Here is an 18,384-nt window from a genome sequence, read left to right on the forward strand (position 1 = left end):
ACTTCTTCTTTGGCGATTTGGATTCCTGTTATTTCTTTTTCTTCTCTGATTGCTGTGGCTAAAATTTATTTCTGATCTGATCTTTCTGATTTCTTCCCTTCTGGTAACTTTGGGTTTTGTGTTTTCTTCTTTCTCTAATTGTTTTAGGTGTAAGCTTAGGTTGTTTATTCTTGAGATGTTTCTTGTTTCTTGAGGTAGGATTGTATTGTTATAAACTTTCCTCTTAGAACTGCTTTTTCTGCATCCCATATGTTTTGGGTCATCGTGTTTTCATTGTCATTTGTTTCTAGGTATTTTTTGATTTCCTCTTTGATTTCCTCAGTGATATCTTGGTTATTTAGTAGTGTATTGTTTAGCCTCCATGTGTTCGTATTTTTTACGCATTTTTTCCCTGTAATTGATATCTAGTCTCATAGTGTTGTGGTTGGAAAAGATACTTGATACAATTTCAGTTTTCTTAAATTTACCAAGGCTTGATTTGTGAGCCAAGATACGATCTATCCTGGAGAATGTTCCATGAGCACTTGAGAAGAAAGTGTATTCTGTTGTTTTCGGATGGAATGTCCTATAAATATAAATTAAGTCTATCATGTTTAATGTATCATTTAAAGCTTGTGTTTCCTTATATATTTTCATTTTGGATGATCTGTCCATTGGTGAAAGTGGGTGTTAAAGTCCCGTAATATGATTGTGTTACTGTCTATTTCCCCTTTTATGGCTGTTAGCATTTGCCTTAGTATTGAGGTGCTCCTATGTTGGGTGCATAAATATTTACAGTTATATCTTCTTCTTGGATTGATCCCTTGATCATTATGTAATGTCCTTCTTTGTCTCTTGTAATAGTCTTTATTTTAAAATCTGTTTTTTTCTGATATAAGGATTGCCACTCCAGCTTTCTTTTGATTTCCATTTGCATGGAATATCTTTTTCCTTCCCCTCACTTTCAGTCTGTTTGTGTCCCTATGTCTGAATTGCCTCTCTTGTAGACAGCATATATACGTGTCTTGTTTTTGTATCCATTCAGCCAGTCTGTGTCTTTTGGTTGGAGCATTTAATTCATTTACATTTAAGGTAATTATCGATATGTATGTTCCCATTACCATTTTCTTAATTGATTTGGGTTTGTTATTGTGGGTGTTTTCCTTCTCTTGTGTTTCCCACCTAGGGAAGTTTCTTTAGCATTTGTTGTAAAGCTGGTTTGGTGGTGCTGAATTCTCTTAGCTTCTTCTTGTCTGTAAAGGTTTTAATTTCTCTGTCAAATCTTAATGAGATCCTTGCTGGGTAGAGTAATCTTGGTTGTAGGTTTTTCTCTTTCATCACTTTATCCTGCCACTCCCTTCTGGCCTGCTGAGTTTCTGCTGAAAAATCAGCTGATAACATTATGGGGATTCCTTTGTATGTTATTTTTTGTTTTTCCCTTGCTGCTTTTAATATTTTTTCTTCGTGTTTAATTTTTGTTAGTTTGTTAATATGTGTCTTGGTGTGTTTTTCCTAGGGTTTATCCTGTTTGGATATCCTCTGTGCTTCCTGGAATTGGGTGACTATTTCCTTTCCCATGTTAGGGAAGTTTTCAACTATAATCTCCTCAAATACTTTCTCAGGCCCTTTCTTTTTCTCTTCTTTTTCTGGGACCCCTATAATTCATATGTTGGTGCGTTTAGTATCTAGGTCTCTGAAACTGTCTTCAATTCTTCTCATTCTTTTTTCTATATTCTGCTCTGTGGTAGTTATTTCCACTATTTTATCTTCCAGGTCACTTATCCGTTATTCTGCCTCAGTTATTCTGCTATTGATTCCTTCTAGAGAATTTTAAATTTCATTTATTGTGTTGTTCATCATTGTTTGTTTGCTCTTTAGTTCTTCTAAGTCCTTGTTAAACATTTCTTGTATTTTTTCCATTCTGTTTCCAAGATTTGTATCATCTTTACTCTCATTACTCTGGAGTCTTTTTCAGGTAGACTGCCTATTTCCTCTTCATTCGTTTGGTCTGTTGGGTTTTTACCTTGCTGCTTCATCTGCTCTGTATTTATCTGTCTTCTCATTTTCCTTAACTTACTGTGTTTGGGGTCTGGTTTTCGCAGGCTGCAGGTTCGTAGTTCCCATTGTTTTTGGTGTGTGCCCCCAGTGGCTGAGGTTGGTTCAGTGGGTTGTGTAGGCTTCCTGGTGGAGGGGACTAATGCCTGTGTTCTGGTGGATGAGGCTAGATCTTGTCTTTCTGGTGAGCAGGACCATGTCCATTGGTGGTTTGGGGGTTTCTGTGACCTTATTATGATTTTAGGCAGCCTCTCTGCTAATGGGTGGGGTTGTGTTCCTGTCTTGCTATTTGTTTTGTATAGGGTGTCCAGCACTGTAGCTTGCTGGTTGTTGAGTGGAGCTGGGTCTTAGCGTTGAGATGGAGATCTCTGGGAGAGCTTTCACCATTTGCTATTATGTGGAGCCGGGAGGTCTCTGGTGGACCAATGTCCTAACTTGGCTCTCCCACCTCAGAGACTCAGACTTGACACCCGGCTGGAGCACCAAGACCCTGTCAGTCACACAGCTCAGAAGAAAAGGGACAAAGAAAAAAAGAAAGAAAGAAAAAACTAAAATAAAGTAAAATAAAGTTTTTAAGATAAAAAATTTAAAAAATTGTTAAAAATAAAAAAAGTAAAAAGAAAAAAAAAAACGGACAGACAGAACCCTCGACAAATGGTAAAAGCAAAGCTGTGCAGACAGAATCACACCAAGAAGCATACACATACACACTCACAAAAAGAGAAAAAGGAAAAGAAAGTATATATCTTTTGGGAAGTCTGAGGTCTTCTGCCAGCATTCAGTAGGTGTTCTGTATGAGATGTTCCACATGTAGATGTATTTCTGATGTATTTGTGGGGAGGAAGGTGATCTCCATGTCTTACTCCTCTGCCGTCCTGAAGGTCTCTCTTATATTTTTGATCAAGGAGATGGATTCTGTTTTGAAAGGAATGAAAGATGTTGGGAAGTAAAAAATACTGCAGTTGTTACTGGTCGTATCTCGGGGACAAGAGGTATTGCAAAAAAACTGGATTGATTTTTCCCTAAAATTACTGTCTGGTATTTTAGAAGATTACTTCATAATGTCATTCTACCATTTACAACAATACTGCTTCTCACTTTTTAGTTTTTTCAGTGTTTAAGTTTTTTACTCTCCACACATAATACAATTCTTCAGCTAAAACAGGAGTAATGAGACAAAATGGTTCTGAAAAGTACAATAGAAAAATATTGTCCACTGGTTTATTTTTCCAAGTGAGTAATAGGCTATTTACAAATAAGTAGATCTCCAATGATGTATATTAAAATGGTAAATTATTACTGTTTGAAATCTAAATTAAAAAAAATTTACTGCTTCTCACTTTTAATAGTACCTTTCATTCCTTCTGATATTTTTATTATTTAGAAAGAAGTAAAGCCACTAGTTTGAAAAATTATGCAAGTTCTTATCAGGGCGAAGGGCCCAGTTGTGACATGCTGGCATGGTCCCTTTGTCTTTATATAAGCTCTTTGAGCCTCAGTATCTTTCATGATAAAGCCGGTGTGAGGAAATCTCCTGGCAGGATCATTGTGATGATCAGATCAGAACGCATGTGTCAAGCACTCGATGCCATACCTAGCGTGTGTCAGCTGTGATGTAGTGTTGTTCCTATTTATTACTTGGGTTATTGGATTTATAAATAATTTAACATCTTCCTGGGCTTCGTAACTTAACAGTACATGTGGGTCAGTTTAAGTGTTCAGAATCAGCATTTAGTTTCATTACTGTTTAGAGGAATTGTTAATCATTCTAGGACATGGTAAAGACCCATGTTGGTAAAAATGTGTTTTTAAAATGCCAACATCTTCTGCTGAATATGTTTTTAGTATTCTAAAAGTAAAGAATTTGGTTTTCTGTTTGTTTGTTTGCTTGCTTTTTTTTGGGCGGGGCTTGCTTTTTCATTTACCTCTGCTGACAAGGTAAATAATTAAGATGAGAAAATAATTGTTTCATGTTGTGGCTTGAATTTTGAGATCTTATTGCTGTACTTCTAGAAAGAGATGACCAGAGCTGTAAAACTAAATGAAGCATACACTTGGGAAAACAAAATTTTCTTTCTCTGTGTTCTTTTCTGAAAACCCTAATAGAAGTAATAAAATATAGTAGTTTCACCAGAAATGTTCAGTGATACCCAGCAGACTTCCTTAGGATTGTATACATGTTCATGAGAAGCGTTTCTGCCTTCCTGTCAAAGGCCAGTCACGTGAGATTTGTGCTTAGTGTGTAATGTAATATTTCTAAAGTTCTTAAGCTAACTTAGTTCTATTTGAAAATTCTTATGTGCCAATCTCTCCCTCTCTCTCTCTTTTTTTCTTTTGTGTGTGTGTGGCTTTGTGTGAGAGAGTGGGGAAGCTTGACCACAGGGGTCAGGTACTGCCCTTGAGAGGGGAAGGCGCCCTGGATCCCAGATTATATAAAGTAGCCATCAGTGCAGAGTTTGAAGAACATTCCTGCCTTTTCCCTTTCATGAGTTAAAGCCCAATTTGGTTGGTAGCAAAGAGAGAGCTGAGAGTGCCGGGGAGGGAAGGAGAGGGGACAGTGTGGAGGAGAGAGAGAGAGGGAGCCAGAGAAAGGGAGAAAGAGAGGGCGTGAGGAGGTGTTTTTTTTTTTTTTTTAATATTTATTTGGTTGTGCTGGGTCATAGTTGCAGCACTTGGGCTCCTTAGTTGTGGCCGGCGGGCTCCTTAGTTGTGGCCGGCAAGCTCCTTACTTGTGGCATGAGTGTGGGATTTAGTTCACTGACCAGGGATCAAACCTGGGCCCCTTGCATTGGGAGCGCAGTCTTATCCACTGTGCCACCCGGGAAGTCCCCGGAGGTGGGAGTTTAAGGTGATGGAAGCACATATACATGAAACCATTTTTTCTCTCCAAACATGGAACTGAATAAAGGAGGGAACAAACACTGGAAGAAAGAGCCAAGGCCTTCTGTGATACCTTCCACGTGGTGTGCAAAACTCAGACTTCGTCGCCGGCATCCCGGGAGGGATGGCATTGCCGCCTGTCTCAGGGGAGCCAGGGGCGCCAGCTTTTCATGGGGTCCTGCCGGGCCAGGAGGGCTGGGGGCACAGCTTCGCGAGAGTGGGTGGGTGGGCTGCGATGCTGGGCGCCCAGTGGCCCATAGAGTCCTGTTTCCTCTTGTTTCTATCTGAGCCTCTTCCACATGTTTGTTTCCAGGTGGCAGAGATAAGCGTGGGGGTCCCATCCTAACCTTCCCGGCCCGCAGCAATCATGACAGGATACGGCAGGAGGACCTCCGGAGGCTCATTTCCTACCTGGCCTGTATCCCCAGGTGAGTCCCGCGTGGTCGTGGCTGGTCCCCGTCCCAGAGGTGCAGCGCTGCACACACTCCCCAGAAAACAGCCCACAGGAGCCTGGATTCTAAGCCAAGTGCTGTCAAGTTAACATCATGGTCTTTCTCCTTGTTTTCCTTTTGTGACCCTCCTGGGCGCGGGGCGGAGAAGGGCGGTGTATCGAGTGAGCAGCCTTGTGTGGTGGCGATGGGGGTGGCTTGGCCACCGGCCCGGGCCTTAGGTTGTGGTGTCCAAGGCGGAGCTAAAGCAGAGACGATCCTGATAACCGAGACCCGGCGGGCCGGAGGCTCACCAGTGGAGTGTGGTTTCCGCGAGGACCTTTCTGGCTCTGTGCTGCACTTCAGTTCTTGGGAAGTATTTGGTTGATGTGTAGCGTGAACTTTGCAGGGCATTCAGAATCCCTAGCAGCTAATGTGCCAGGACATGGAGCTTGGGAGCTCTCATTCAATCTGCGACCCGCTAGTGACAGCCAGGGGGACTTTTAGCGTAGACGCCGAGGAACACAAGGAGTAGGCAAGGCTTTATTTTCTGGAGACCCCTGAAGTGAGGAACAGTTAACAGCAGTTGGCCAGTGTGTATACTTGAGGAGTCTAGCATGTTTGCTTCTGCTCTAGAAACATGTTACTGAGGTTTTACCTACAGAGCGAACTGACAGCTGGGAGAGGAAACCCTCCCCGCCTCCCACATTGACACCTCCATTTAATGGTTAAGATTAATGTTTGGAAAACAAGGTACTGCTCTGCTATAATCCAAGCATACAGCCAGGCCTGGCATAAGAGGTGGCTGTGTACTGGGGGTCGGAGCGGGACCCCCTGTGAGGAAGAGGTACTCTCACCCCAGAAAGGGGTGTGCTAAAGCAGGGCATGGCTGATGTGCGCCAGTGAAGACGGACTTCCTAGGAGACTAAACGAGCGCGTGAAAAAGGACACTCGGTCATAATATAGACTTAACGAGTAACCGTAAGGAACATGTTACGCAAGGAAATCATAAAAGATGGTCAACAGCAGCGTAATGGATTCTGAAGTTTGCGGTAAGTGTAACGGATCGCCCACGGTGCAGGGCTTGTGACTCTCCCCCGACCTCTTTGGGTCGACACCAGCCAGGGAAACAGCACTGTCCTCTGGCAACCCATCCTCACTGTGGCTGAGGGAGGTCAGCTTTGGTGTCGATGGTCTGAGCTTCAGAGGGAGTTCTTGGGTTTTTCTGTAGGGTATCCTTTGTGGGAAAGCTATTACATCAAATCATCAGTAACATATTAATGGGCCCCTGCTTAAATATGTGGAAAAGTTTTCCCTTTCCTCTTACTCTGATATTTTCTTGGCCTGTTGAACTGTTGAAATCACAGAGTTGGAAAGAATTTTAGAAGTAATTTACTACTCACTGTCACTTATAAATAACAGCATAGTTTACAGCCACTACTTACTGAGCTCTTACTGTGTGCCATGTGCTGTGCTAATGATGAAAAAGAAAGACATACAGACGATGATGTGCAAAAACAAATCCCTGCCATCCACAATGATGCTTGGTGTATAGTTCAGTGAAACACAAGTTGAATTTCACCCAGGTGATCTTTTAGAAAACATTTACATCGTTGGAATTCTGTATATAACTTTGGCAACTTGCTTTCTGGTTTTGAAATCCATATTGGTTATAAATATTAAAAAGTTACTTTTCCTTTCATTGATATCATAAAAAATCGATTCAGGTATATTTTGAATCATCTGGATGACCCACTTAAAAAGAAAACACAAAACTTTGTCCTGGGAATCGTGAGTGTATAAACAAAACTAGAGAGAAGCAAACACCTATGGGCCCATCATCCAGCTCCAACGATGACTGGATTCTGCCAATCTTGTCTACTTTCCCAAGAAAATATAGCAAATCCCAGATATACTCTCATTTCTCTCATAAGTTCTTCAGTGTGTAGAGTGACCCTCCAAGCACTGAGCACAGTCAGTTCGTTTCATTGCCTGGATTTGCTTTTGTATTTACAATTTCAGGTGACAGGCAATGCCAGTTTCTTGTTCTTGGTTAATGAGCAAATGAGAGAGATGGGATAATTTGCATGTCAATGATGCGTTTGCCAAGTGATAGTGGAGGAAGGTTTCACAGTGGTCCAGATAGAAGTGGCCACAAAAAGAGTCCTCTCCAGGTCCGCCGCAGGTCCTACGGCGACTGACGGAGAGCCTCGGTGCCTCCAGGGAGCCTGCGGAGGTGGGAGCACTCTGGTTTTAGCCAAACAGTGGGACCAGTGATCGTGTCAGGAGATTAACGGTGCGTGACGTTTTGGGGACTTGTGGGTTCGCTTGTTCTTTATTTCTGAGTCTATAATTTGTTTTTACAGTTTCAGAGTGAAATACACAGTCCTGGGCAGTGGGAGGGGCAGGGGGAGGGTGTCCTGTGGGACCCCTTTCTCTGTCCACCACTGTCGATGTCTTCTGCGATGTGACGGTAGCCTCTGGCTGCCCCTCAGCCAGGCAGTTACAGAGCTCCACATTCCCGGATTTGGAGAAGTGTGCCATCCGGGAAAGCTTGGGGGTCAGAGTCAGACGGACTGACCTGGTTCCTTAATTTGATGGGTTTTCTGATCTACGAGATGTGATAGTAATCGGTACTTCTCGGATCACTGTGTTAAGTGAGATTATTTATGCACATGCCCAGCACAGCGTCTGACTCACGGTAGCCCTCTCAGAAGTAGTACAGTAATGTCCATCTTTCGTATTTGCTCTTCGACTTTCCTTCAGTTGTTTTTCTTTTTGCCATGTGTTCGAGAACCAGATCATCTTGTCTGTTTTTTTCTGCGTGGCCTCCCGATGGTCTTTGCCTCTTAACATGTGGCCCCCAGGGTTAAAGCATAACGTGATCTGAGAGTGGCAACTAGTTTTGAGTCCTGTTGTTTGGGCCACCTTCCCTCCCCTCTCGCTTCCTTAAAAAACAAACAAACAATTAGAATAATAGATTGGTTTTCATATGATTAATTTGCAAGGGACCTTTTCCTTAAATGTGTAGGAGAAAAGTCACAGCGGAACTTTTTTTTTAAAATTTATTTATTTTATTTATTTTTGGCTTTGTTGGTTCTTTGTTGCTGTGAGCAGGCTTTCTCTATTTGCGGCGAGCGGGGGCTACTCTTTGCGGTGCACAGGCTTCTCGTTGCGGTGTCTTCTCTTATTGCAGAGTATGGGCTCTAGGCGCGCAGGCTTCAGGAGTTATGGCTCGCGGGCTCTAGAGCGCAGGCTCAGGAGTTGTGGCGCACGGGCTTAGTTGCTCTGCGGCATGTGGGATCTTCCCGGACCAGGGCTCGAACCCATATCCCCTGCATTGGCAGGCGGACTCCCAACCACTGCACCACCAGGGAAGCCCCGGAACTCCTTCATGGTGTCATTGGAACCCCTGCACAGAAATGATAATCACGTGAGTCTTGGTGCATCTCTAGGTGTTTATTGCTCTTTTGAATTATACTCATTATGTTCTAGAACGTTTTGGCTTCTTTAGAATGATTTATAGCAACTAAATGGATAAACCACTCTGACTGTCTTTTGTCACCAGTGACATAATGTGTAACTTTTCAGTTGATCCCTTCATGAACATTCATATAAAAAGGGACCTTCTTCAGCTAGGAACTGAAGGAAGGAGAGTTCCTCTTTTTTAGAGACCTGAATTGAAAAAGGACCTTAGTTTTATCTACATTTTAAAAAATCTCACAGCTAAAATGAGGCTCTTAGTTACGTAAAACTGCTAAAATACCTGGTTAGTAAGTCGCACTTCGCAGTGAGCAGTGCCTTGAAGGAAGAGCCTGGCGCGGAGCCCTTCTGCAGCAGCTGTGCTTGTTCATTAGACGCTCAGAAATAGAGCTGTGGCTTTGGTAGTGTTTGCAAGTCACCGCTTTCTTAATAACGCGTGGCTTTTAACTTGATAAAGACAGATGGGTGCGCAGGATGTGCACTCCCAGCCCAGTTGGTGTGCTGCTTGCTTTACTTGGAAGTCACCGGTGGGAGCAGTTAGTTGGATGGCGGAGGCAGGTGACTGGTTAATCCTTCTGTAAATGGTGTAAGCTCAGGGCACCTTTTGCTTGTGTCTCTCTCCAGCTTGTTCCTCTTGTTAAGCCTGGAGTTATTCAGGATTCCTTCTAAGCCCCGTCAAGTGGAGGGGCTTTGTAGTTTTATGTGCACACTGTGTAGAGCTGTGTGAGGAGAAAGGCCGCCAGAGGATTTACCTTGATAGGGGAAGACCGATGCTTAAAGTGCGGGCACCAAATAACAGCTCATACGACAGCAGAGCCTGCTGCCTGACAGCCTCCTGTCTTTGGTGTACGGCAGCAGAACATGAGAGTCTGGAGCAGAAGGTCCCAGCTGGGCAGCACACCTCCGACGTCCCCCTGCTCAGGCAGGTCTCTCCCCAAGGCGCTGTGGAGCCCAGAAGTTTCTACCGAATGGACTTTTGCAGGATGGCAAGCTCCTTTAGAACCCGAGCAAGTTCAGAATGCTAAATTTCAGTGACTCGGGGGATTTTAGGAAACATTTCTGGGCATGCCCAGCTACCTCTAAGGATTTGTGAAGGTGACCCGAGACACTCCCTGAAGACACTCCCTGGACCCACGCCCAGGACCTACCTGAGACAGGAGGAGTGATGGCCTGAGGACTGTTGAGCCAGGTGTTAACTGGTTTTCAGTTCACATTCGTACAGGAGTTAATCCAGTCACTCCTCGCAGCTTTCCACACTGGGGTGATAAGCCAGTGCGTTGGATCAGTCTGTTTTCTCCTTAGGGCTTTCAGGACTGTGTTCCTAGGGCTGCGGGCCGCCATCTACTCAGGCTCTGTCCCCACGGACTTTTTGGGAATGTTTTTGGGAGTATGCCTCTTATACTGATGAAGTTGTCCTAGGAACTTGGAGTGTCCGTTACTCTACTGGTATGAATCAAAAGATAAGGAAAAGAATGGCATGTCGCAACTAGAGAAAGCCCACGAGTAGCAACGCAGACCCAACACAGCCACAAATAATAAATAAACAAATTAAGTAATTAATTTAAAAAATATATTCACCTTTAAATATAAGTAAATATCCTAGATGTAACTTGGGGTGAAAATCTTGAGTGCTGTACATGTAGAAACTATTAGTTACTTGAAAAATAGATATCACTATAAGAGTAAAATGCTGAAATAATAATAATCTGAAAACTGTCTATTTCATGTACAAAAACAATTATTAAAAGCTTTCAAATAGTTAAGAAAAAAAGAATGGCATGTGAGGGAGTGGTGAGGGCGGGGAGGCGGGGGAAGGGGGAAGGTAGGGGAGTAAGCTCATGCGAGAGAGTGTGAAATTCATTTTAATTTTGACATAAATTTAGGTGAGACTATGGATTTTTTTTTCCTGTCTATAATGGTCTCACTTTATTTTTAGAAATTTTTTATTAAAAAATCTTTGAAGTGTAGTCAGTCGCTTTACAATATTGTGTTAGTTTCAGGTGTATAGCAAAATTATTGTTATGTGTATTTTTTTCAGATTACTTTCCATTGTTGATTATTACAAGATATTGAATGTAGTTCCTTGTGCTCGTAAAGCTTTGTTGCTGATCTGTTTTATGTATAGTAGTTTGTATCTGCTAATCCCAAACTCCTAATTTATCCCTCCCCCCAACCCCCTTCCCTTTGGTAACCATAAATTTGTTTTCTATGTTTGTGAGTCTGTTTCTGTTTGGTATATAGATTCATTTGTATTATTTTTAGATTCCACATATAAGTGATATCATATAATGTTTGTTTTTATCTGACTTACTTCACTTAGTAGGATGATCTCTAGGTCCGTCAGTGTTGCTGCAAATGGCAATATTCCTTCATTCTTATGGCTGAGTAATATTCCACTGTGTGTATGTACCACATCTTCTTAACCCAGTTTGTCTGTTGATGGTCACTCAGGTTGTTTCCATGTCTTGGCTGTTGTTAATTGTGCTGTTACGAACATTGGGGGAGATGTATATCTTTTAATTAAAGTTTTCATTTTTCACTGGATATATGCCCAGGAGTGGGATTGCTGGGTCATATGGTAGTTCTACTTTTAGTTTTTAGAGGAACTTGCATACTGTTCTCCATAGTGACGCTGCACCAGTTTACATTCCCACCAACAGTGTAGGAGGTTCCCTTTTCTCCACACCCTCTCAGGCATTTATTATTTGTAGACTTTTTGATAATGGCCGTTCTGACCGGTGTGAGGTGATAGCTCATTGTAGTTTTGATTTGCATTTCTCTAATAATTAGTGATGTTGAGCATCTTTTCACCTGCCTGTTGCCAGCTGTACGTCTTCTTTGGAGAGATGTCTATTTAGGTCTTCTGTCTTTTTTTTTTTTTGATTCGGTTGTTTGTTTTTTTGATATTGAGTGGTATGAGCTGTTTGTATATTTTGGATATTAACCCCTGTCAGTCACATCATTTGCAAATATTTTCTCCCATTCTGTAGGTTATCTTTTCGGTTGCTTGATGGTTTTCTTTGCTGTGCAAAAGCTTTTAAGTTGGATTAGGTCCCATTTGTTTAGGGTTTTTAAAAATTTTTTTTATTGGAGTATAGTTACTTTACAATGTTGTGTTAGTTTCTGCGGTACAGCAAAGTGAATCAACCATACGTATAATATACATATATCTCCTCCCTCCCAGATTTCCTTCCCATTTAGGTCACCACAGAGCACTGAGTTCCCTGTGCTATACAGTAGATCCTCATTAATTATCTGTTTTATACATAGTAGTGTATATATGTCAATCCCAATCTCCCAGTTCATCCCACCACCGTTTTGCTTTTGTTTCTTTTGCCTTGGGAGATTGATTTAAGAAAATATTGCTACAATTTATGTCAGAGAATGTTTTGCCTATGTTCTCTTCTAGGAGTTTTATGGTGTCATGTTTTACACTTAAGTCTTTAAACCATTTTGAGTTTATTTTTGTATGTAGTGTGAAGGGAGACTATGGATTTTTAACCCAAGTTTATGAACACTCTGACTTTTGTTTTTTTTCTTTACTGCAGATGTGCTTTCTATATATTTCCCGTGTACTCAGAGGTTGAGATTTAATAAAGTTAATAATTTTTATTTTTTCATCAAGGACATTCTTAAGAGAAACTGGCTGTTTTGTTCTAACAGCTAGAACGTGGAGAGGAAGAATACGTGACTCCTAGCCCTGCCTTGACTTGTGCTAAGAGCCAGCAGTGTCCACCGTGGCCTGTGCGCCATCGGCGCAACCAGCTGAAAAAGATAGACAAGTCTCAGTATTACTAGATTTTACGCCACAGACCCCGCCAGAAGGGTGCCAAGGATCCCCGGGGGCGGGTGGACCACACCTGAGAACTTCTGAGGTAGCTCAGGGGCCTGGGACAAGTTAAAGGGAATAAACTGGGACATTCAAAGCTCCTGCCGTCACCTGCACGCCAGTGCAGGTGGTTTCAGCTCCTGTGACCCCCGAGTCCTGCGTGACTGCTGTTCACTGCTCTGCGCCTGCTGCTGGGGTTCTGTCCCTGCTGTTTAGTGGCCCTAACAGTTACTAGACAGCCTGTGTGATCAGTGAACGCACAAAAGCCCAGAGAGATGGGCAGGTCGGTCATTGCTCTTCCCCTAAAGAGTAGGCAAGGTGCAAAACCGTGTACACAAAAGAAAAAGTTTGAAGGTTTTTGAGGTTGAACCCTGTGCGTGAATAGTCAGTCTACTCTGTTAAGGTACCAGGGAGGGTGAGGACCACGGCTGAGACCTAAGCTCTTTCTGTAATGATCTCTCATCCGCCAGCTCCCTGGGCACAAGTGCTGGCCAGCCAGGCAGTGGGTGGAGGGAGGTGCCCCTCAGGCAGCAGGATGACGGAAGCAGAGACGGCCTTGCCCAGCAGGACTCTGACCAGAAAAAGTGGTGGGAATTGCGTGGTTTCATCCTGTCTTTTCTTCCTCTGTAGTGAAGAAGTCTGCAAGCGAGGATTCACGGTGATCGTGGACATGCGTGGGTCCAAGTGGGACTCCATCAAGCCTCTGCTGAAGATATTACAAGAGTCCTTCCCCTGCTGCATTCACGTTGCACTGATAATCAAGCCAGACAACTTTTGGCAGAAACAGAGGACTAATTTTGGCAGTTCTAAATTTGAATTTGAGGTAACTTCCCTGTGTAGCCAGACCAACTAAACCAGTAGGTGTGGTTTATTAAAAGCTTTTCCGTCATCATTTTAGGCTGGTTATAGATTTTTAAAAACCACGTATTCAACAAGAACTGCATATCTGACGTACATATGACATGCAAAATTAGTTATTGTGTAAAATAACACAGTTAGGCTTGTTTCTCGCCTTATCCCAGTGGGTGTTTTGCCCATGGAGGGTTTAGGTTCCAGGCCTCTTGTTTCTGGGTAATGGGGCTACTGGGGTGTAAGGCGTGTGTCCTAGAAAGAAAAGCCTGTTTCCTTTTACTTCACGGGATAAAATAGCTTTACTGTTCAGTGCAAGTGGCTTTAGGTGGCTTCAGAGTCATCATCGTTACCTCAGCCTTGGAAATAAGGGAATGTTAGGGAGAAATGCCCAACTTCACATTTCCTGAGGAAAATGTGTGGGAGAGACTGACTTTTCATCGTGTCCTGCAGAGGACGGTGTGCCATGTATTTCACACATCAGGTCTCTCGTTTATGAAAAGGGAGAGGTTCCTTGAAAACCTATGTGGGGCTCTGGATTCAACTAACAGACAAGGTCGTTGTCTTTCAGATAGTGTGTAAAACAGACCTCAGCCCGCTGACTTACTCTCCTTTCCCCTGGAAACTGCCCCCCTTAAGCTACCAGGGTTCTGACAAGGCTTTGATGCAATTGGTTTCATCCGATGATTATGGGGAGAAAGTATTCTGGCCAGCTGGAAACTTAATTCATGCCGTATTCTGTAATAAAATTTAAGTATTTTCTAACAATAAATTATAATAATTTTTAGTCGAATAGATCGCTTCCTCTAGCCACTTTGCCCAAACATTAGGTTTCAGTGAACGTATTCACGCATTTCAAGGTTAACGACAATAATAGTATTAAACATACCACACAATATTAGTTCTTAAGCTTTATGTTACATGTTACACACACTTTTCAGTGTCTTTTCACGGGTACATTACTTGCATTTTAAAATTTCTCAATCCATGGTATTGATTTTCAACCTGAAATCTGAATTTAGTTTTAATTTGAATTTGAAACTACGCCCAGGAGGTTTAGGTGAAAGGTGAAACCAGTAAGCCTTTATCTTCACACACAAGAAGAAGTGATTTTGGAGGACAGTTTGTTGGATATTATATTAGTTATTCTCTTGACGCAGAATGTAAAGTGCGTTGTATTTAATGATACACGTTTTAAGCAGAAATAACGACGTGGTGGTATAATGTATGCAGGTTTTGGCTTGTCTAATTATGATCTTTCCCTCCGGGCCTTTAAAAGTTTCCTGCCCTGGCTTTTCTATTGAACTTGTCTGTACATTATCACGAGCTTCTGTCTGTGAAGTGATCGTCTCCGTGGACATTATTAAAGTCTGGGCAGACGAGACAGGGAGGAACCGACAGTCACACTTCAGGCAAAACTGCTGGCCGAGGAGCTGCCTCTCTTTCTCGCTCTGCTGCCTTCTGCCATTTCTTATGCCAAAGAGCATAGAGATACAGTTCTAGGTTTCTCTAAGGCTGGAGGTGACGGAGGTGAGGCTAAATGAGCCTTTCTCTGTTTTATCTTTGGGTTCTAGGCCACACATCTTTTCCCTTTTCCTTTGTCTTCATATTTAACCCCCCCCCGCCCCGCACCTGCCTCACCCCCAGTGATGTTTTCCTTGAGGCATAATACTAATATGAACTCTGCGTCATCTTCTGATAGGATGAGATGGAGATTTCTTGCTCAGGTTGTAATTGACTAAAACTTTGTTAGATTGGAATGTAGTCGGTGATGTACTGCTCAGAATCGCTGCCGATTTTATTGCAGTGAATGAAGCATTCCCTCTCTCTCCAACTTTGTTGAGAAGAGCTTCAGCCAGCTTTCTTGCTATAACCCTTGTGTATTTTCTACATTTTTAGAAAGCCATTCATATTCTAACGTGCTTAGGATAGTGGGTTAATTTCCGCATTCTTGGAAAGAAATCTAATATCTTTAGCTGTCCTGGAATTCATATGATTCTATAATTTTGGGTATTGCAACTAACGTATATGTGTCGCTCTAATGGATTTGTCGTTCACTGACTGAACTAATGCCTCTTTCATTTACATTTGTTTTTATGGGGCCAGAACAAGGTATGTGACATTTTCTATAAATGGATTACTTGCTTTAAGTTTGAAAATCTGTGATTAAGCATTGCAAACTGCATTATGATAAGACCGTATAAGATTGGTTCATCTTCTCATACATGATTTTCTTTCCCCTTAAGACAAATATGGTCTCTTTAGAAGGCCTTACCAAAGTAGTTGACCCTTCTCAGCTCACGCCCGAGTTTGACGGCTGCCTGGAATACGACCATGAAGAATGGATTGAAATCCGAGTTGCTTTTGAAGCCTACATTAGCAACGCCACCCACATGCTCTCTCGGCTGGAGGAGCTTCAGGACATGCTAGCTAAGAAGGAGTTGCCTCAGGATTTGGAGGGGGCTCGGAATATGATCGAGGAACATTCCCAGCTGAAGAAGAAGGTGATTAAGGCCCCCATAGAGGACTTGGATTTAGAGGGACAGAAGCTGCTGCAGCGGATTCAGAGCAGTGACAGCTTTCCCAAAAAGAACTCGGGGTCAGGCAACGCAGACCTGCAGAGCCTCTTACCCAAGGTGTCCGCCATGCTGGACAGGCTGCACTCAACGCGGCAACACCTGCATCAGATGTGGCACGTGAGGAAGCTGAAGCTGGACCAGTGCTTTCAGCTGCGGCTGTTGGAACAGGATGCTGAGAAGGTAAAAGGCGGGGGAGGGACGCTAGAATGCGCCACGGAGGGAGGCTTCCTGGATCCTTGGGTCTCAGCAGCCGAGGCTGGATGGGCCAGGAGAAAGGGCAGAATGAAAGGGCTGGGGACGGGTAAGCTCCTCGCATGGCGTCCGTGGGAGCCCAGCAGTGTCGGTGCAGAGATCTCCCCTCAGTCTGCTTTCCACTGCTGCTCACTGTGCAGTGCAGAGCTCTTCTAGAAACTTAGAGTTGCTCATTACTAGTAGTTTGGTTTAGAATGCCTGTGAGCTAGATGAGAATATTTTCAATTGAAAGAGTGAAAGCTTTGTAGGATATATTATTGAAAGCAATAGTTGTCCATGTGAGTATCTTTCTAATAACTGCTCGTGCACTCATAAAAGCCAGTGAGAAAACGCCCTTCAGATCTACTATGGAGTATGTTTTTACGATAATAGGCGAGTAATGAATTAAAAATAGTAGCTTCTGGGAAACAGAGGCAATAATTACTTACGGTTTCATGTTTCCTTTTCGTGCTCCAGTCCAACCAACTGGCCAAAGTGAGCTCTTGTCTGTCTCAGCAACGTGAAAGCAGGACACTTACTTAGAGGAAATACGTTGCAAGCCATGAACATGAGTGAATTGATCCCTCTTAATTTGAGCTCACTGAATTTTTTTTCGTGGACAGGAAAATTTTTCGTAAAGTTAGAAAACATTAAAAGTCTTTGCTATAAAAGGACCTTTTGAAAGGTGACAAGCCACCACTATTTTCCAGTAATATCATTTGGTAAGCTTTTAACCTCTCTTTATGTTTAAAGTACAGCTGACCCTTGAACAACATGGGCGTAGGGATGCTGACGCTTCGTGCAGTTGAAAATCCAGACTGCTCTCTCTCTGCCTCCAAGACAAAGGAATGGATAAATGACTCACCCCAGGACAGCAAGCTGAAACAGTTTGGATAGAATCAGGACCCCAACTCTAGTTCTTTTGATTCCATATATTGTGATCTGTAGTTGAACACAACTCTTCCCCACACTTAGTTAATTTAAAGATGTGTAAAATGAAAATATAGGTACTCATTTGTTGAAAAATATCTGCATATGAGTAGACCTGTGCAGTTCAAACCGTGGCTCAAGGTGTTGTTCAAGGTTCAACTGTAGTGCCTTGTCAAAGACGCTAGAAAATCTTCCTTTCAATTACTAGACAAACGGGTGACTGTCCCTGGAAGTCACATTCACAACACAGAAGCAGTGCTAATTGAGAATCATTTCTTTTTCCTTAAATGTTTTCCTGGGAACGATGAAATTAACATCCTTTTCCAGGTAGCATCTGTATTGAATCTTAAGAGAGACGTCATTGTTAACGTTTTCCCCATTTCTTTTTATTTTTACTGTAAATTTTATTGTTTGCATTTGCACAGGGATTTTTTTTTTTTTTTTTTTTTTTGTTAATTCTTGCACTAAAGAGCGTAATCCTTTAGTCATTGGAATTGCTGTCAGTATTCTGTGGTCAAAGCAAAGCCCATCCAGAAACCTGTAAGTTTGTAACTTCACCTAATGGGTCTTTTTTTTGCAGAGCAGTGTGCCTCATTATGTAGTTCAGTATAGCAGAGAGACTGGGTTGAGAGTCAGAAGATTAGCGTTTTAATTAGCCTGGGGGATTTGAACACCTCTCTTTACTTATCTGCCCCTCAGTCCCTCATCTGTCAAAGGAACACACTAGGTAAGATTTTCTTGTAGCTCCTGCAAGTTCAGAGCTGCTGACTGGTTAGAAGTCGAGAATCTTCTGGGCCCTGGCGCCTGAGAGGTTGTCAGAGGAAAGACGCCGCTCTTTCTTGGTTCGGTCCCGTGCTGGGAGCCGCGTCAGTCATTTCTTTTTCTGGAGTGATTCCAGGTTGTCTTTCTTCATTCCGGTAGATGTTTGACTGGATCACGCACAACAAGGGCCTGTTTCTGAACAGCTACACTGAGATTGGGACCAGCCATCCTCATGCGATGGAGCTTCAGACACAGCACAACCACTTTGCCATGAACTGCATGGTAAGATCCTGTGGGAACAGAGGTATCGTGCCTGTGCAAGTATAAAACGGGAGGTATTTACACAGATCATTCCCAGCACACTGCGGGGAGCCCCTGC

At 42.8% G+C, this 18,384-nt stretch overlaps 1 protein-coding gene across 3 annotated transcripts in view; it reads left to right on the forward strand.

Moving 5' to 3' along the window:
- TRIO (trio Rho guanine nucleotide exchange factor) overlaps window positions 1–18,384 on the forward strand; it is a 390,266-nt gene that overhangs the window by 152,665 nt on the left and 219,217 nt on the right. For all 3 annotated transcript variants that reach the window (XM_060092734.1, XM_060092735.1, XM_060092733.1), the window contains exons 3-6: window positions 5,228–5,342; window positions 13,285–13,477; window positions 15,750–16,262; window positions 18,165–18,287. In XM_060092734.1, coding sequence (XP_059948717.1) covers window positions 5,228–5,342; window positions 13,285–13,477; window positions 15,750–16,262; window positions 18,165–18,287 — 944 coding nt within the window. The remainder of the gene's footprint in view (window positions 1–5,227; window positions 5,343–13,284; window positions 13,478–15,749; window positions 16,263–18,164; window positions 18,288–18,384) is intronic.

The sequence above is a fragment of the Mesoplodon densirostris genome, chromosome 3 (genome assembly GCF_025265405.1).
Source record: "Mesoplodon densirostris isolate mMesDen1 chromosome 3, mMesDen1 primary haplotype, whole genome shotgun sequence".
Lineage (NCBI taxonomy): Eukaryota > Metazoa > Chordata > Mammalia > Artiodactyla > Ziphiidae > Mesoplodon > Mesoplodon densirostris.